We start from the raw sequence: 20,562 nt of genomic DNA on the forward strand, positions 1-20,562 counted from the left end.
ACATTCCCATTTGTGTCAAATTTCGTATCAGTTATGACTCATTTGCAAGTGGCCGAAAACCTAACTCTAACCATCTTAGCAGAAAAAAATGAAATGTCTTGGCTCCTCTTGGATGAAAAAGCCAGTCATGGGAGGATACCTGTGTTAGTCTGGGTACTTTAGAGAAACAAATTCACAGAAACCCATGTATAAGAGAGAGTTTTATATAAAGGGTAAGTGCACATCAAGAAAACATCCCAACCCAGTGCTGCCCAAACCCACAAGTCCAACATTAACCCATATGTCTGACACCAATCCACAAAGCCCTCCTCCATCTCACAAAACACACACTACGACGCTGACTGCAGGAGGAAAGCCGAATCAGTGAACGTGTAAGCATCTCAGCACTGGCACGGCTGCTCCAGCATCCAGGGCTGCATCGGGGTAGGTCCATGTGGCTTCTCCTTGGAGATTTCTTGCAGGAAGTGAGCCTTGCTGGCTGAAGCAGGGAACTGCTAAGGAAGCTGCACCCAGGTGCAACCATCACAAAGCAAGAGACCCGAGAACTAGAAAGGCAAGGCTCACGGAGCCATTTATCCCTCCTCCCTTCAATTAACCTCACATGTGTTTATCGGCCAGGTTGGCACAATAAACTACCTCAATACCTCTTCCCACAAAACTGAAACCCAGGGCCACCAGTCGCTTCTGAATCATAGTGGCCCTACTTGGTACTGGTACCTGGCACTAAGTCCAGCTCTCTGGTGAGGGGTGTTGGCAGTACTGGGCTTCAGGGTCAGAAGGCCTGGAGCTCAGAGCAGACTCCTGATCCAGGTCCCCGCAGGAAACTACCATATTGAAGCAGGAACCCGTCCCAGAGGTGGAACCAAGCTGGCAGACATTGGGGAGTTGGAAGACAGAATGCTAATAGGGGTCAAATTGGATCCTTAGCTTCTGCAGGACATGGTCTTATCCCTGTGCATGTTCGTGTCCGGAGGGCCTTCTTCCTGGCGTGGCTGTGCTGCCTACGGTAGCCCTCTAGCTCCTCCTGGTTCTTGGCTCTCAGATCTTAGGAGCAAATGAGTTGTTACTAGGGTCTCATCTGTTGGTTTGAACTGCCCACCTTGCAGTTAGCAGCCCAATGTGTAAGCCATAGCACCATCCCCGGGACTCCTTGGATGCTAAGGGGATGTGCATTTGGGCCTCAGTCTCGGTCTCTGCGTGATGGAAAAAGGACAGAGGTCCACTTGGATTGGCCTGACCTCAGGCCCAGACACTGTGACAGGGGGATTGCCAGCCTTCCATCCGCCTGGTCACAAAAGGGACTCGGTGCTGTTATCAAAGTGCCAAACGTGACAGGAGTGAGTAGATGCTCACCACCCTAGGTGGTCTTAAGAGGACTGGGCTGCATCAGGCACTCACTCTGCTCATCAGATTCATCCTAACCAACATAAGGAATCAGATTTATCCTAACCAACATAAGGAATCCCAACAGAGCCCTGTCTGGGCTCACTCTTGGCACCTACATTTTGCTGGAGACCTGGCCCCTGACCCCTATTAGCGTCCTATCTTCCAACTCCCCAATGTCTGCCAGCTTGTTCCCTGCCAACCCCCCACCTCCGGCCCTCATGTAGGACCCTCTGGAGATGCCAACTCCCCCCCTCCCTGCCCGAGCAACCACTCACTCCACACACTGCTGTCCCTTTGATCAAAGCCTGCCTGTCCCCAGGGTCAGCACCTCCACCCCAGTCTCTCCTCTTAGCAGGCCACTTACTTCCCCCCAAACCAGCAGCGCTCCCTGGCTGCTCTCAAGCCGGCACAAGAGCCCAGGGCCCTTCAGAGACATTCATAAGACACAGGCAAGATTGGTGAATGGTGTTTTATTTTCCTTTGTCAATCGGATCTTTAGCTTCTGCGGGCCGTGGCCTTGCCCCTGCGCCGGTTCTTGGGCTGCTGGAGCGCCTTTTTCCTGGCGAGGCCACGCTGCCGACGGTAGACAGCTAGCGCCTCCTGGTACTTGGCTCTCAGGACCGCCGCCCTCTGCTCATAGGGCTGCTTTTCCACGTCCGTCGTGGTGGACCACATCTTCCCGGTGGCCTTGGCCACCTGGACCACCGACCAGCTGGGGTTCTCTCTCTTCAGCTGTGCGTAGTGCTCCTGGCAGAAGAGGATGAAGGATGACGGAGGCCGCCTGGGTGCCTGGGGGTCACGCTTTCTCCGCTTCCTCCTCTTGCCCACGTAGTTCATCATCTCCTCCTGGTACCGGGCTTTGTCCAGCTTGGCCAGAGCTTCATACTTGGCCTTCTCGTGCTTGGAAATGGACCTCCATTTTTCTGAACACTTCCTAGAGAACTCTTTAAAGCCAAGGTAGGAGTTTGGCTGCTGCTCCTTGAACTTGTTCCTGTAATTCAGCAAAAAGTGAATGTACGATGAGACATTCACCTTAGGCCGTAGCTGGATTTCTTTTCCCATGTTCATCGATCATTTTCTTGCCCCCTGGATTCAGGGACTTTGGACAGCAGAACACTTCTGTCCCCACGCTCCAGGGGCAATCTCGAAGGTCCTTTGCTTGTGGTGAATATTTCGCTCTGCCAGAGCCGCGGCTGGGGGTAGGCCTTTTCAGTGGTGGTGGCATTGTTGGGTCAAAGAGTGGACTGTGACATCACCCACAGCCCGGCCAATCCCGGCCAGGGCCCACGGGTGTTGGCACCCAAGCACTCCTACAGATTAGACGAGGGAGGGTCTTGTTTTGCAGCTCTTGAAAGAGGCTCTGAAAAGCTCCGTCCCCTGGAAAGATGTCTTTTTGGCTTCCTGGAAGCAGCGGGCTGTGCTCGACTGCCACACACCAATTGCTGCCAAGTTGACCCCCAACTCATGGCAACCCGTGTGTGCTAGAAAGGAGTAGAATGAGGCTCCCAGGGGTGGGGATGTCCACAGCTGGTCTTGGGCGGGGGGCGGGGACTAGATGGCCGTGTCTTTTTCCCAAGGTGCCTCTGAGTGGCCTTGAATGCCCAACCTTGGGGGCTTAGCAACCAAGCACATGAAACACGCAGCACCCCCCCAGCCGGCGAGGGCTTGGAGTCCCTCAGGTGTACTTTTGAGCCGTGGGGTCCGCCTTCCCCCACCGTGAGACTGTCAGGGCATGGTGGCTGGGTGGACGGCTCCCGAGCTGTCAGGACACAAAGTGAAGCCTTTCTGTTTACCTTGAACAGTGGCGGCTCGTAAGGCACGAAGGGTTTAGTAGTAACTCTAAACATAATCAGGTATGACAGCTGTGACTTGGTTCCTGTCAGGACGAAGTTGTCTAATTTAAAACCTGAGCACTTGGGCTATGAGTCTGAACTCTTTGTTTCTCTGAACCCCGAGAGTTTTCTAATTATACTTGTGTCCACAAGGGGCTAGGGCTCCCCACTCTTCAGGAGGCCTCCTAGCTCCCCGCCCCCCAGGGTCCCCTGTTGCTGGGGTTTTCGCTTAGAGGCGAGCAGCTGCACTCCAACCAGCTGGATTCTGGCTCTTTGCTAAAGCAGTTGCCAATGGTCTCAGAGCCTGCTCACTGGATGGGAAAGACGAGAGGGCGAACCTTTGGACCTTGTGCTAGGTACTTGCAGGGTCAAGTCCAACTAGATGGTGACTGATAGCTCCAAACTTACAGGACTAGAAAACAGAGTGTCCTTAATGTGAGACCCTCAAAGAGTGACTTCTTGAGGGACCCCAGCCCCCTCGCAGGTGGGAGTCAGGATTCTGATGGGCGGCTCTGGCTTCGTCTTCTCAGCCCAGAATGGTTTCCTTGGGGCCTGTGGGTGCGGATGGGCAGCCCAGCAGCTGGGTCTGACCAGCAAACTTGCCTGAGGCTGTTCCACCTCCTGATTTTTTACCAAGTTCCTTCCATGGCTCCAAGATTAACCTCAACCCCCATCATCTGTCAAGGAAAGATGAGACTCGGTGAGTCTTTGGGTCTGAATTCTTGGCACTGTTTTGCCAGGGGGTTGGACTCCCTTCGCCCTTCCTTTCCTGCAGCCGAGCCTGTGGTTTTGCATCTGAGAAATGAGCAGGGAAGGCTTCCAGGTGACAAGCTACACTCTGTGACTGGTGTTGGGTTCTGTGGATGACCAGAAGGATATGCGACTCTGTCTTCAAAGCAGTACAGCCAGAATGTACCTTAGAAAGGAGGGTGGGGCCGCCTCATTTGGGAAAGGCCATCATTCTTAATAAGCAGAGGAGCAGCGAAAGAGAGGTCAGCCCCCGTGGAAATGGATGGGCACGCTGCAGCAATGAGGGCCCAAGCATGTCGACAATGGTGAAGGTGGCGCAGGACCAGGCAGTGTTTCCTGCCGCTGTTCACAGAGAGGGGCTCCAGGGCTCAGAACCGACCCAAGGTCACCGAACACCACGGACGATACACTGGGAAGAACGAGCTGCCGACCTACTAAATCAAATTAACTCACGAAGACCCACGGATCACAGCAGATTCCTGTCCCTATAGAGGGTGGTCTCCAGGGAGTACTGCAAGATAAGCCTCCCCCCCCCCACCCCCAGGTACAACGTCACTTAACATCTTCACAGGCACAGTGGTCACAATGATGGGCTCAGGCATGCCAGGGACTGTGAACGGGTGCCAGGCCAGGTGGTGTTGGTCAGACGTGGATGCACTGTGCGTTCAGTTGATTCAATGACAACCAATAACAACAGGAGCTATCCGGCGCCTATTAAGGGAACTTGTCTGGGCAAGTGACCATGGCTGAGGCTGGGGCTTGGCCAGTGGGGACTGAATGATCTGGGGACATGCCTCAGTCCAGGCAGTTTCCCCAACTCCAGCTCTCCCACCTCCTTTTGGACTTTAGCTGAGGTACAGAGAAGGGGGGCACACAGCACCTGCCGTAGATGGGATGGGATATGAGGTCCAGTTTGTCCAAAGTCCTCGCAGGTAGATTGGCGGGATTCTGCTCAGGCTAAGAAACGCAGTAGCTGGTGTGTGTGTGCTCACATGCCCACAGTCTCCAACCCTCTCACCCTGATCCAATCTCAGGAGATCACTGCACAGCCACACTCTGGAGGTTAGCAGGTGCAGGAAGAGGCCTAGGTAAACGGTAAACTCGAGATCAATCTTTTGGGAATGCCACATCTGTTGGTGCTGTTAGCTGTCTGTGCGGGGACTTCTACTCCTGACAGCTCTGAGTTCAAAGAGGGCCTCATCACCTCATGCTCTCCCGTCCTCACAGTCACCAGTCCTTTACTCCAGCTGTTGTGCTGATCGTCCCACAGAGCACTCGCACCCCCTCGCTGGCCCCCCATCCCACCCAGCAGGTGTCCTCCTCCCGAGACTGGATCTGGGAGAGGGAGGCGGACACAGTTCTCTTAGGACCTAAAGGCTCATCGTTGGATACTTTTAGGAAGTAGATATAGGCCTTTCCCCCCTAACTTCTTGTTTTAAAAAACCAAAATGATTGTAATAAAACACAGCCATTGCCAAGTTGATTCCAACCCATGGTCAGTTGTAATGGACAGACGGACCGTTGCCACGCGGTCACTTCTGACACATGGTGGGTGACCCTGTGTGTGTCAGAGTGCAGCTGTGCTCTGTGGCCTCCTCAATGGCTTTTTTGCAGGAGTAGGACGCAAGGCCTTTCTTCCAGGGCACCTCTGGGTAGACTGGAAGCGACAACCTTTCAGTTAGCAGGGGCAAACAGTTTCCTCAGGGACCCAGGGCAAGTGAAGAAGGCTGCCTTCGAAAACAGTATTAAGTATGCTCTAGTGGCACGGTGGTTACTTCCTGCGCTGCCAGCCACCAAGTCAGCAGTTCTAAACCTCTAGCCGCTGCTCCTCAAGTGAAAAACAGGGCTTTCTACTCTCATGAAAGTGACAGTCTTGGGTCCCCCTCGGGGCAGTTCTGCCCCATCTATGTGGTCGTTAGGAGTCGGCATCAATTCGATGTCAGTGAGTTTCTGAGTTTGGCTATGTGTTCTAGGAGGGCCACCTGAGGTGTCTCCTCCGGATCCCTTGTCCAGTCTTCTCCGCCCCTCTCTGCCCCACAAGACTTCCCGCCAGACGCCCCATCATTGGCTCCTCTGCTCTTTGGTTTCCATTTTAAGTTGACCAATAGGGACCACCCCTCAACAGGAGATTCAGGGAGGAAGAGCGTGAGCTCCAAGCATTTGTTCTTCTGGTTCCTTTATTGCGGGGTCACTTTGACCTCTCTGTCCCCCAACTGGAGGTCTCTGCTCCCCTCAAAGGTGTTCTCTCTAAAGGCCTCTCCTTCCAGGCTCCCTAACTGCTGCCTCTCCTTGTGCCCTCCTGTGTAGGGTGGCAGTAGCTCTGCCTCTTGTGACATTCCTACATCCTGCCCTCACCTTAGGAACCCTGGGAGCTCGGTGGGTTTCACTTTGGGCTACCAACCGCAAGGTCAGCAGTTCCAACCCATCTGCTGCTCCAAGGGAGCAAGATGAGGCTTTCTGCTTCCATAAAAGTCAGAGCCTGAGAAATCCACAGGGGCAGGTCTGCTCTCTCCAGAGGGTCACCGTGAGTCATAATGGACGTGATGGCACTGATTTCTGTTTTTCCTTCTCGCCCTTGTAAGTAGTCTCCTTATTAAACACACCTTGAACCATTCTCATTTGAGAGGGCCACCTGGTTCCTGCTGGGACCTGCTGGGTGCACCAGGTTTCTAGCTTCCCATCTTGGGCAGCCACGGAGGTGGCAGTATAAAGTAAGTGTGGCCATCAGCTCAAAGTAGAAGGCCGGTAACCCATCTGGAGACCCGGGTGCCCAGCAGGCACATAACACATAAGGTGCCTAGTTTGCAGTGTAAGTCCACATGGTGCAGGGAGAGATATCTAAGAGCCCGGCCGCTGGCCAGGAGTGCCCATTATGTTAGGCTTTGTGAGCCATACTTTGTGTCACAATTCTACTGTGTCAGTCAAAGATCACCATGTGCAATATGCAAATGAATGAGCCTGCTTGTCTTCCACGAAAACTTTATTTACAAAAACAAGCAGTTGGCCAGATTCGATACAAGGGGTTGTAAGTTTGTTACCCGGATCTAGAGCTATCAGATCAGGACATTTTACTTGCTGTCTAAAGTAAGAAAGATGCTTGAGACATGACTCAGCACACCCACACATAGTTCATAACCGTAATAATACTCATGACGATAACTAATATTTATAGAATTTTCAATATACTGTGTCAGTCTGGCTTCTGTTTACACACACACACACACACACACACACACACACACACACACACACGAGTTCCAAAGGTTTGTGGAAAAATTACATTCTCTTTTAGCTCCATTTTACATAAACTTTTTGAAGCCCTCTCAAGTGTGTGTGCACACGTGTACATTGAGTATACATGTATCCCGTTGGGTTGCAAACCACAAGGTTAGTAGTTCAAAACCACCAGCATATCCTCAGGAGAAAGACAGGCCTTTCTACTCCCGTCAACAGTCTCAGAAACTCACAGGGGCAGTTCTACCCTGTCCTGTCGGGTCGCTGTGAGTTGGCATAACTCGATAGCTCTAAGTTTGGTTTTTGTAATATGCATATGACTATGTATGTGTTATGTAATATTACATATAAAATACATATACCGGTATGCTCAGTTAATCATAACAGCCCTTTGATGTGGGCAGGGGGTGACGCTTATCCCCATTGTAAAACTACAGAAAACTAAGCAAAGGGAGGCGATCGAAGCCAAGATGTTTTATGAAATAATATTTAACTCTGCCTACATGTCTGACATGCATTTTATTTTCTTTAAAAAAACAACTTTCAAACTGATCACCTGTCCCACTAATGGGTCATGACCCATGGGTGGGTTGATTTGAAAAGCACTGTCAAGACCCCCACCTCAGAGACTGACTGCATGCACCTCTCTTATGGCTTGCCTGTGGCTTGGCTCAAACTCACAGACTTGAGTTCAAATCCGAGCTCTGCTGCCTACCAGGTGGGTAAGGTTGGACAGGCCCAGCCTGTTGTAAGCTCATCTCTAATAGGCCGTGAGCTAATCACAGAGATCTGAGGATTAACTGAAATAAAGGAAATAAATCTACCTGGAACTGTCCCTCCCCTACCACGTGGGCTGGGAGGGGTGCCTCCTTTCTAATGTGTAGTCCTGTAAGGGACAGGTGCCACTTCACAGAGCCAGTGACAGGTCGACATCATCATAATCCATCTTGTTGATATCACATAGCCCTTTGGATGATGTGATCAGGAGGATATCTTAATACTGTGCTCTTCCTGAATCCACCAGCCCACTTCAATCGTGAGAAACCTTTAGGCAAATCCAAATGAAAGGACATTCTACAAAATGTTTGACCAATACTCACCAGAAGTATTAAAACCTTAAAACAAACTAACAAATGCACAGATGGGAGGGGAGGAAGGAGGCAGGAAGGCTCCCTGGAGTGTGGGGGGGAGCTAGTGGGGGTAAGCGCTTCGGCTCCCACCAAAAGGCCAGTGGTTCAAAACCCACAAGCTGCCTCATGGGAGAGAAGCCCTGGCATTCTGCTCCCTTAAAGAATTCCGCTTTGGAAACTCAATGGGGCAGTTCTACTCTGTCACACAGGGGTCACCATGGGTGGACATCCACCCCACACCAAACAGTGATAGGGAGAATGGCAAGCAAAGGCAATGTGGTGCTGGACTGGATCCAGGAGCAGAGACAGGGCATTCATGGGAACAGGTGGTTGTTGTTTGTTGTTGTTGTTGTTGTTGGGTTCCATCAAGTCGATTCCAACCCATTTTCCTTTGCCCAACAGAAGGAAACACCGCCCGGTGCTGCGCCATCCTTTCAACGGCTCCCTACGCTGGTGCCTGGTGTTGTAGCACGTGTCCATCCATCTCACTGAGGGTCTCCTCTCTCTCACTGCCTCCACTTTACCCCGCGGGGCGGCCTGCTCCAGGGACTGGGCTCTCCTGACAACGTGCCCAAAGGTTGGAAGACAGAGCCTTGACATCCTTGCCTCCAAGGAGCACTCTGACTGTACTTTTCCTAGTCAGATTTGGGAGCAAGTGGTGGGATCCAAATCCAGGCCTGTCCTTGGCAGAGCGCTGCCCCAATGTGTATTTCTTCACTGGGGCCAGGGGGCCGTGGTTATGTAAGGCACTAGCTTTAGGGGAGCTGGGCTGAGTGTACATGTGAACTTGGTGTGCTGCTTTGCAGCTCTCTTGTACAGCCTCCCCAGGTGACACTGATGGGCACCAGGGCTAAGAGACACTTTGCCTTAGAGACTCTCAGGGCCAGGCTTCACATGCCAGGGCAGCAGCATAGCTAGTCCTCGGCTCTTCAGTCACAGTAATGCTCAAACTTTGGGGCACCCTGCAATCACCTGAGGACACTCTGGTGGCAGCAGCCAAATGGTGGGCAGTTGGCACTCCCCCGCTGCTCCATAGGAGAAAAAAGTGTCAGTCTGCCTCTATAAAGATTACAACCTTGGAAACCCCGGGGGACTCTATTCTACCGCATCACTCTGGGTCTGAGCCAACTCCATGGCCAGGACTTGATTTGGAGGGGTGAAGGGGGCTTGGGGGAGTCCGAGAAGCCTTTAAAAGTCCTCATAGCACAAGAACAACCACGGCAGCATCAAGTACAGGTAGTCCCTGCGTGAGGACGGATTTGAGTTACGGTGGACTGACGGTGAATGGTCAGGTTGGGCTTTGTGTTGTCCATCTCTGTCACTCCTACTCTGTACTACACACCATGGGACAGTATGTCCTTTGCTGAAAGGGAGCTCACAGGTGTTCAACGACGGGATGTATCAAGGCACTGGTAAGGATGGGCAGTAATAATGAAAACAACCAAGCAAACAAGAGGGGAAAAGGTATGTGACTAATGTCCACATGGACTTAGGACAGTCCTCACACAGCCCCAGGAGTGCCTAGACCTGGCATGTTGGGTCAGTGCGCCCAACTTGACGCCTGACTTCAGAGTCAGTGGCCCGTCTTCCGCTCTGAGCAAGGCAGCCCCCACCTCCAGCCCCACCCACATGCCCATCCCCAAAGCCTGGGAGTGGCAAAGGGACTTTGCAGACACTTTCAAGTTGAGCGTTTGGAGGTGGACAGATTGCTCTGGCTTGTCCGGTTGGGCCTGGTGTTGTCATCACCGGGGTCCCTCTGTGAGGGCAGCGTGGCACAAGAGCCAGCATCACAGAAAGAGCTATGACAGCAGGAGCCGGGGCTCAGAGTCAGATCTGAAAGGGATCAGACTACTGGCCATAGAGGTGAAGCAAAGGGCCATAAGCCACGCGATGAAGGCAGCTCCTAGAAGCTGGAAAAGGCCAGGCGTCTCGCCTAGAGCTTCCGGGGAGGGTGACCTTGCCCACACCTGGCTTCCGGTCTAACAATCCCCATTCCAGACTTTCGACCTGCACAAGTGCCAGACCATAAATGCGTGTTATTTGAATCCACTAAGTTGTGGCCATTTGTCAGAGCAGCAGCAGAGAACTCATGCGGTTACCTTTCTCTCCCTGCTGGTGGTCTGCCAGTCTATTCTTAACCACTCTCGGGTGTGGGGACTTTGGGCTTCAGAGCTTATTAGATCAGTTGGTGGGGAGGGAATGTTACCTACTCAACTTGACACACTTCACTCACTTGCGGACTCATTAAGTCACTAATTTACTCATGTGCTTACCCATGAATTCACTCTGATGTCCTTTGAGTTTATCCACTCACTCCTGTGCTCATAAAAGCAGAGCTAGGTAAACAGCTACTTTGTGGCCAGAGCAGTTGACGGCCGGTGACAGGCGGCTCTTGAGGGTGGATGCGGCTTAGCAAGGGCAGGGGAGGGGAGCGGCCACCATGTACAATCAGAGCCAGTGCCAAGGAAGCCGGCAGAGAGAACACACAGACGGGTCACACAGAGAGGGGCATCCTGGACACATTGGCTTTCCACACTCGTGGTCCCTGGGAAGCCAGCTACAGCCTTGCTCTTCCCACAAGTTTGACGGCATTTCGTCTTTATTCCAGACTGGTCTGAGTTGAGTGTCTGCTCACGAGTGTGAAGGCACTGATCTAGAACGAGACTGGGGGTAAGTGACGTTAGGAAAGAGGAATGCTTCTCTCCCCCATTTATCAGGGCCCCCTTTCCACTCCCTCGCCTTCTCTGTGTTGCCCCCTCACTGTGGGCTCGCTGTATGCTCAGCACTGGCCCAGAGTGGGCCCCGGGATGAAGAGCCAATGCTTGTTGAGCACCTGCTATGTGCCCAGCACGGCGCTGAGACCTTTTGTACGCATCTCTCACTTCAACTTCCTAAGTTGAGAGTGAGTGCCAACAGTTGGCATGTGCAGCTGCTAACCGAAATGGTGGAGGTGCGAGTCCCCCCAGGGGTGCCTTAGAAGGGGGTCAGGAGAGCCGCTGCTCCTGAAAGATCACAGCTGTTGAAAACCCTGCAGAGCACAGGCTGCCTCTCACTGGGGCAGTTAGCTAGACAGCAACTGGTTCTTAAGAAGGCTCAGGCGGCAGTCGTTGGTCTCCTTGGAACCCGATTGGAGACTGAGGCAGACTCTTTCCAGGGCACTGACCCCTACTCCCCGCAGCTTGCTCCTGGGGACAGTTCATCCCTTGGTCCTGGTCTTCCTTGGCTGTATGGAAGCCGCGGTGTGGCCAGGAGCTAGCACCGCTGTTTCTGTCTGATACTACAGGACTGTCCCATTTCGCCCTCACCACTGCCCTGGGAAGCGCACTGTGGGACAAGGCTCAGAGAGGCCAGGTGACCTCTACCAAGGTCACCGGGCCAGTGGCTGGGTCAAGCCCCAGCTGCATCTGCCTCCATCTCCCTGAGGGCTGCTGCCGCTGTCAGTGGGAGCTGCTCAACTCCCGGCGACCCCCACAACAGGACGGGGCGCGGCACCAGGCCCATCATTGATTATGGGTTGGACCCTTGTGATTCCTAGGGTTTTCATTGGCAGATGTTTCACCAAAAACAGAGAGCCAGACCTTTCTTCCCAGTCCACTTTGGTCAGAAAGCGCCACCGAAACCTGTTCGGCATCATAGCCTCTCACAAGCCTTGACCGGCAGACAGGTAGAGGTAGGGCATGAAGTGCCTGGGCAGGAACGGAACCCCGGGCTCCCACTTGCAAGGCAGGAATTCTACCAGTGACCTAGCATCCCGGAATGTTTGGCCCAGCTAGTCTCCAGCACAGTGAGGGAGCTTTCTCCTGCAGCGGGGTTTCAGAGCTGCTGAGCTGTCAGGCAGGGCGAGGGGGAGGGGGAGGCGGGGCACAGGCGACGCTCAAACCAGAATGCCAGTCAGGTGGCAGGCCAACACAGCGAGAGAGGCTCTTCAATAAGCCATCTGCAAACATTTCCTCCGGCTGAGAAGTGTGATCCAAATGGAGTCCCCAGAGGCCCTGCCAGGCATACGTTGCTGCCTTCCGGGAAGGGGGCAGACCCTTCTCTGAGTCCTGACTGCCAGCGGCAAGCTGATGACGGGCAAGACTGAGTGCACAGGAGGCCAGGTGGAGCGTATGCAAAGGAGAGAAGGGCAGGTGATGGCCAACTAGCCCAGGTCTACTCTGAGTACCACCGAGCACCTGACCTTTCACCCCGGACTCTCCTGTCACCAGCATAGATGCAGGAGTCCTCATTTCCCCCAGAATACCTACACCAGACTGCCTGGGGTCTGTTGGGTCCGTGCGTGACCTGCAATCTGGAAAACAATATTGAAGTCCCGGCCGGTCACTTCTCGGCCGTAAGCAAGGGAAGAAGCGATCTCCCATTGGTGAGGCACTTGTGATGTGTCAGGCGCAGTCCTAGGCTTGTTATATACACGGGCGGAATCCCACCTCGTAAGTAGCCTAGGTAGCAGTCTGTCCTGGTGGGGCTGGGAAGCTGAGGTGCAGAAAGGTTCTGGCCATGCCCCCCCCCCCCCACATGGCTGGTGGCCATGGGATTTGGAGTTTGAATGCAGCTCTGTCTGCCTCCCTTAGCCCTGCTGGGGGACAGCATGGAAGAAGAGCTAGATGGGTGGCAGAAACCTAAGCCAGGAAGGGTCCCAGGGTACATGAATGCTAGGGTCGCCCAAACAAGCCCTGGTGATGCTGTGGATGGGGCCCTTGGGCTGATAGCCACCAGGTTGGCAATTTGAACTCCCCCAGCTGCTCCGTCAGAGAAAAATGAGGCTGCCTGCTCCCTCCTGCCCAGAGATACACTCTCAGAAGACCCTCTACAGGATCGCTACGAGCTAGAATGGACTCAATGGTGATGGGTTGGGGTCACCAGGCCCTAAAGACTTGTGTCCTTATTCCTGACCAAGCCTCGTGGTTAGGATGGAACAGCTCTGGGCATGGGGGCTGCCAGGCCTCAGGGTGCCTCACCTTCCTCTCCTCTATAACCTGTCACAGGGACTCGGGCTGGGGACGGAGACTCCCATCTCAAGGCTCGGCAGCTGGACCAGGCAGAGACTGTGGGTGCACTCTGTCCCGGTCAGAGGAGGACAGATGTAAAAGGAACAAGAGGGAATGAGGGGGAGGCAGAAGTGGAAGAAGTACTCCCGGGACATTCTTTTCCTCAGCTCTTCTCCCCACCAAGCCACTTCCCACCAGCTGATTGACGGGATCCTTGGGTCAGGTGGCCACCCTTGTCCAATCAGATATGGCCTGAGAACCATGTGACACACAGGGCTGCCTCTTTTAGGAGCTGTGTATTGAGGGATGAAGGGAGACTGGTCTTTAGCACCTTCTCCAGTGCCAGTTGCCATTGGGTCAATCCTAAGGTGGCCAGATTTTAACATTGGTAAAGCGGGACACCATTAATAAAACTCACCTGGCAAAATAGCCACATGGCAGCCGAAAACCATATACCCTAGCTTGTTGTGCATTCTTTCCAAAAATTGGGACTTTTTAAAAATGCCGTGGGACGTGGGAAAAGTTGTTCAAAAACGGGACGTCTGGTCACCCTCAATGCTGTCCCCTGATGACCCTGTCTGAGTAGCAACCGGGGCTCCCTAGTGTTTTTGAGGCTGATTGTTCAGAAGTCCCTCACCAAGGCTTCCTTACAAAGTGCCTCTATCAGTGCTTCTCCACCTTCCGAATGCCGCCACCCTTTCACGCAGTTCCTCATGTGGTGTGACCCCCCAACCATAAAATCATTTTCGTTGCTACCTCATCACTGTCATTTTGCTACTGTTAGGAATCTGGTGACCCCTGTGAAAGGGCCATTCGACCCCCAAAGGGGTTACGACCCAGTTGAGAACTGCTGACCTAGAGGGTCTAACATCGTCTCCATAGCAACCTAAGAGGTGGTTGTATGGCTCTGCTGGTGGTGCCCTCTGCCCCAGGTGGGGAAACTGAGTCTCAGGGAGGGGCAGGTGCTGCTGGAGCCCCACCCTGGTCAGTGGGGGGGAGGGGGGAAGGATTCTGACCCACACTCTTACCTAGTGCTTCCTCGACTCTGCCTGTGCGAAAAGTGTGGGACATAGGGCTGGGTCCGCGGGGAGTGCCCAGCACAGGAGGGTCCCTCTGGTGCACCTCAGAATGACCGCAGCTGGCTTCAGAGTCCACTAAACCGGTGCTTCTCCCCCCGGGAGCAGAGTCAGCGGTCACAGACAGGCACCACCCTTGTTAGCCTGGACCAAGGGAACTGGCTCTGTGGTAGAGAAAGTCCACAGGCGGCCCACGGGTCCGCAGGTGGGAGTACAAACTAGGCTGAGCAGCAAGGGGACCACTGTGCAGAGCCAATAGCTTGGGCTAGACCTGAAGGAGGAGTCGTAAGGAGCTGGAGAAGAGTGGAGCAAGGTGGGCACAGGGGGAAGTTGGCCAGGAGATAAACACTAAAAGGATTCCTGATCATTAAAAACATGGAGGACAGATCTTGAGGGTCCCGACACTAAAAACTGCTGCGGGGGTTCTAGATGGCGTGGGCATTTGACCTAGAAGACCTCTGAAATCCAAACTTTCAAGATGAGCTGGCAGCAGCGAAGGATGTCCTCAGAAAAGAGGCCCACCAATGGAAACAAAGGACTGCCATTCATTCACTCACGCACTCGTTCATTGGTCACTACGCATGCATAAGACAGTGCTCTGAACTCTTCTCCACCAAAACCACTCCCTGGATTAGCTGCCCCGCCCCCCACCTGCCCTCTGGATCTTCCAGCCAATGCTCACAGCTCCCTGAATACCTGCTGCCAGCATCCCGCTTCCCCTCCCCACCCTTGCCACCATGCACTTCTGCCCCCACCAGCTGGGTTTTGCATTCTCCGAGAACCGGTCGGGTTTGTTGCCAACTCTCTTCTGTGCCAGTCATTCTTGTTATTGTAATTATGTGATTTAAATTAAACATCACATAAACTGATGAAAGATGAGTGTGAAAGGAAATATCGTCGTGTCTATGGAAACTAAATTGAATGCTTTGGAATGGCTCCATGAAAGAAAGTCTCTAAAAAGGGATTGCTTCCTAAATATTAGGTGCCGGTGAGACAACTGCACCCATTGCACGAGTTCCCTGGAGCCAGGGACTGGGCCGGCCTGGCTCAGTGCCGCATTCCTGGTGCCTAGCACCTAGTGGGCACCCAGGAAGTGTTTGTTGCAAGGATGAACTGAACCAAAATTAGAAGTGGAGAGCCGCAGAGTGTCTATAAGATAGAGATACAGAGAATGGACCCATTGGTCCATTAAAAATTTAGTGCTTTATATGAAAATGAAATGCTGAAGCATCCTTTTATTCTTCGTGAATGCTCAACAGCCGACTGAGAGGCGGCACTTAGAGCCGCAGGAGGAAGACAGGCTGAGCTTCTTCTAGAAGAATCCAAACCAGACTCATTGCCGTCAAGTCATGAGACTCCTCAGAGGGAGTTCGCCTCTGCACCACAGAGGGCCGTCCGGGGTCAGGACAGACTGCAGGGCACCTGCTGTGCATTTACTTCTACTGTTATTGTTTTTGCTCAGTATTCCAAATTAGTTATTTCAAGGTAAGAGGTAGTTGACTCTTCTAATGTTCTTTCAACTTGTCATATGATTCTCCTTCATGTGGCAGGTGTGGTCCCTCACTCCCAAAGTCAGTCAAGTACAACGCAAAGCAGAGCACCTCCAGGTTGTACGCGAGGAGGAGAAAAGGCCACCCGTATTATTTTAATAAGCATTTGCTAAAATATATTATAGTCATATGAGAGTGTGTGTTAGTCTGGGTACATTAGAGAAACAAATCCACAGAAACCCATATGTATAAGAGAGAGTTTTATATAAAGGGTAAGTGCACATCAAGAAACCATCCCAACCCGGTACTGCCCAAGCCCACAAGCCCTACATTAACCCATATGTCCAACACCAATCCACAAAGTCCTCCTCCATCTCACAAATACTACACAATGACGCCAACTGCAGGGGGAAAGCCAAATCAGTGAACGTGTAAGCATCTCAGCGCTGGCAGGGGTCTTCCAAACGGCTGCTCCAGCACCCAGGGCTGCATCAGGGTAGGTCCATGTGACTTCTCCTCAGGGATGTCTTGCAGGAAGTGAGGCTTGGCAGCTGAGGCAGGGAACTGGCGAAGGCAGCTTCTCCCTGGTCCGACCATCACAAAGCAAGAGACCAGAGAACTAGAAAGGAGAGGCTCACTGAGTCATTTATTTCTCCGCCCTTCAATTAACCCCACATGTGTTTATCAGCCAGGATGGCACAATAAACTTTAACTATCTCAGAGTGGATACTGGATAATTCTGAGATTTTTTTTAACTGCAAGATTATATATATATATATATATATATATATATATATACTTTATTGGAGCTCTTATAACAATCCATACATCAATTGTATCAAGTATATTTGTACATGTGTTGCCGTCATTATTTTCTAAATATTTACATTCTATTTGAGCTCTTGGTATCAGGTCCTCTTTTTAAGCTCCCTCCCCCCTGCCACCCTCGTGTGACCCCTTGCTAAATTATAAATTATTCTTACTTTCATATCTTACATCGACCGCTGTCTCCATTCTCCCACGGTTTATTCCCCCCTCCGACCTTAACTTTTCCGTTCACCAGCCAACTCTACCAGCTAAGAGCTTTGGATGATAGGGATCATCAAACTTTTTGTCAAGCTCTATCCTGAAGATTTTTGACTTGCAGGTCGTAACCTCAGACTCTGCTGGTTCCCTCGAGAAAAACGTGTATGTGTACACATACAGAGAGATGTCTATCCAGGAAGTGACTCACACAGTTGTCCAACTGGGCAAGTTCCAAGTCCATGGATGAGACAGGCAGGGGGCGTCTTCTGATGCATGGAGCTGCAGAGGCTGATGAACTCAGGATTATCGGCAGGTAGAGCTGTGTGAATCCCAGGCCAGCAAATCAGATGGCGCTCAGGACTGGGAGGCAGGCTGTTGGCTCGAGTTCAAAGAACTGGAGATAGGTGAGCCAGATGCAGGAGGCAGACCCAGCAAAGAGCAAACAAGCCTTTCCACAGCATCTACTTATATCGACAGCAAGCTACCCCTTCCAGGAGTTCTCACCACAGGAGAGTCCTAGGTCTTAACTGCCAAACCGCTGAGAATACAGCCAAGTTAACACAAAGCCTTCACTGTCCTTGTCTCACGGTGACATGAAAAGAGCCACGGTCAATCTAATAGCATGGCTATCCCCCAATAGAACTTTCTTTACAGAAATAGGTAGTGAGTTAGAGCCAACCCTCTTCCAGGGATGAATCCGTTCTGTGTACCCGGCACTGTGCTGTGTTGCCGGGGCCAGCAGACCAACGAGGAGCCCATCGCTGCTATCACGGAGCTCATGTCTAGTAGAGGTCAAGTCAAAAGGTGATTACAGTATGGTTCCTGGTACAAAGTCGGGGCACTCGTGGCCCTGAGGGAATCACCACTCTCATGGGGCAGGGAGAGGGAGAGGGAGAAGATAAGTGGGGGTGACATTCACTTTGAAGTGTGGGGTGAGTGACAGTGTCTCAGAGGAGGTGATGGGCCAATGGGAAAGGTTAGTGGGAACAGTGCATGCAAAGGGAGACACAAACGTATCTGGCATGTTCCGGGACACACAGGCCTCTCTGTGTAGCTGAGGCTCAAGGGAAACTAGAGAGGGAAGACTTTACATCCTGCACTACAAAGCCTGTCCTTTACCCTGGGCCAGTGGGCACCCCCTGCTGGGTTTCCAGCAAGGCAAGGGTTTGATCAACTCACGCCACAGCGTGCAGAAGATGGGTCGGAGCAGCCGGGAAATCAGAACTTGGGCGCTTTAGGTTCAGATGAGAGATGATGAGGTCACAAAGTGGAGAAGACTTGTCCACCTGAGCCGTGGGGGCCAAGGCCAGTGAGGGTTGAGGGTGACGGTGGGATGAGGGCCTCTGAGGGTGGTGGGGTGACAGGAGGCAGAGCCCTGAAGCAGGAGTGCCTAGGAGGATGCTTTGCTTTGTTCAGAGCATAGTAACCGACCCCATACCCATCGTAGGTGGGTGGGAACTGACTCTTTCTGGGCACACTGGGATCGCTCAAAGCTTCCCACACATCTGGCCCTGGCAGGAGAGGTGATGCTGGGAACCAGAGCCTACAGGGGTCAGGCTTCTTTTCAAAGAGAAGTCGATACTGGAGAGGCTCCAGCATCCCAGGTCCAAAATAGACGTGTGTTGATCCCAGGCGTTTGCCCACTGGCTGGAAAATGCATACGGGTGGGGCTTCTGGGGAAAGGACTGTCTCTTAACGTAACGGGACACCCAGGGAATGCCTCAACTGGCTCCAACTGGAAACATCTGTGAGGAGCCTGTGCTTCAGGGCTGAAGCCATGTAGGTTTGCTTGAGGGGTGAAAGGGCGTTGTGGGTCAGAGGGCAAGGGTTGGCCTCCAGCAAGGTTCATGGTACTGTATGCCCACCCTTGATCAATTTGTTTACAGAAGGATTACCTGGCTTGAATCTTCACCCAGGAAGGGGTGCAGATGGTAGGGGGAATGTGAGGGGCCTTTCGGGTGGGAGACAGGGTGGAGAACACCTCCCATATTTCACACTGGCCTGGGCCAGCCTGGGGGATGGAACCTTGGTTTGTGCTGGACACTGGGACCCAGAGCCACATCAATGCTGGGTCGGATCCAGGCCATGGCCATAGACTAGACAAGAGGTAATGCCCCATAGGAAGGAGCCCTGGTGGCACTGTGGGTTAGGCAGTGCACTGCTACCCACAAGGTAAACAGTTCAAACCCACCAGCCTCTCCATAGGAGAAAGATGAGGCTGCCCGCTCCTGTACAGATCGACAGTCTCTGAAACCCTATACTGGGTCACTATGAGTTAGAATTGGCTCAGTGGCACTGGTTGGGGTTGGAGTAACACCCCCAGGAGGTGCTCAAGGACCACAGGTGCTGGTGCTGTGATGGGGGGTGGGGGTGGGGGGTTGGGGCTTGCACAGGGGAAGGGGCATTGCCATAGAATCTCCCAGCTGAATGGCCGCAGGGACTCCCCCCATCTACAGAAGCACAGTGGAAACGGGCCCCACCAGCAAGCAGACTGCCTTGTACACAATTACATGCTTGGTGAATGGGCGGATGGATGCGTGAACCATGAATGCTTGGCTGACTTTCCTTACGAAGATATTCATTTTCAGGGACGAAGCTGGAGTTTAAGAGTCTAACCCTCCTTTCCCTCAGCTTGCAATTAGTAATTCCTTGCCAACTGTCACTTGTCATCATCTTGTGGGGGTGCCGCTCAGCACCCTGACATCCTGTCGCCTTACTAAATTGCGCGAAGCTTGCTCATCCAGACGTGCCACCTTAAGAAGTGCTTTCCATGCAGCCCGCTCCAAGCGCCCTGTTAGCAGGGGAAGGGCCCCCAGCTTTCTGCAGAGGAACTCACAACCGCTTTTCCACAATCAAGTGCATGCATTAACCGGAGTGATTTTTTTTTCTTTTTTTTACCCAAGCCATGTTCCATTAATGAAGCCCCATTTAACAGAAGTCAATTTACCAAGAAGAAAAAAAAATGAGCGTAATTGCTTAAATACATTTTATGTTGTACTGCAACTGCAATTTTCTGGGCGAAATTGGAATTCCCCAGGCCCCCCGTGGCGAAGTTAATGTGGACCGAAAGGTTTGAAGGGGAAAATCTCTCTTTGAGCTGCTCTCCTTTAATTATGATTCTAAGAGGGAGCAGAATGCAAGCAGGTCCTGGTGGGGGCGGGCGCACAGAATGGACCCCAGGACCGGTTCCATTTGTTCCACTGCTGCCTCCCTTCCTGCGCATCCTTCCTGCGCATCCTTCGTGTGCAAACATGTATCATTTCGGTTCTAGGTTAGTGCTCACTATTGCTGCCATAATGGCTGAGTGCAGAGGCTCTGAGGGGGGCAGCCTTGGCGCCACTCCTGCCTCTGCCAATTCATAGCTGTGTGACCTTGAGAGAGTGTCTTAACCTGTCTTTGCAACCAGGTGGTGCGATGGGAAGAGGCATCAAAGAGCAGGAAGTGCAAATGCAGAGAAGCACCAAAGAGCAGTGAATGTTCTTGCCTCGAGAAGTGTGTGTGTGTAGAGAGAGAAAGTGAGAGAGAGAAGGCTGGCAGAGGTTAGAAGAAGGCCATTTCTGTGAGCAGAGAAAGTGCCATTGGATGCCAGGCTTGGAGGACGTGAGGGGGTGAGCTTGATGGAGGCCTGGAACAAGCCAGTGAGCATGGGA

General features: G+C 52.6%; 2 protein-coding genes across 2 annotated transcripts in view; one reads left to right on the forward strand and one right to left on the reverse strand.

The window, feature by feature from the left end:
* The window catches only part of CSMD2 (CUB and Sushi multiple domains 2), a 734,077-nt gene that overhangs the window by 275,346 nt on the left and 438,169 nt on the right, over positions 1–20,562 (forward strand). The gene's annotated exons all lie outside the window — the stretch shown is intronic.
* Positions 1,841–2,538, reverse strand: HMGB4 (high mobility group box 4). Its single transcript, XM_013005234.2, has one exon. It carries the CDS (start codon positions 2,452–2,454, stop codon positions 1,882–1,884), a length of 573 nt encoding a protein of 190 aa, XP_012860688.1. The 5' UTR covers positions 2,455–2,538; the 3' UTR covers positions 1,841–1,881.

Source organism: Echinops telfairi, unplaced genomic scaffold (genome assembly GCF_000313985.2).
Source record: "Echinops telfairi isolate 266 unplaced genomic scaffold, ASM31398v2 ScPeMD7_7457;HRSCAF=8495, whole genome shotgun sequence".
Classification (NCBI taxonomy): domain Eukaryota; kingdom Metazoa; phylum Chordata; class Mammalia; order Afrosoricida; family Tenrecidae; genus Echinops; species Echinops telfairi.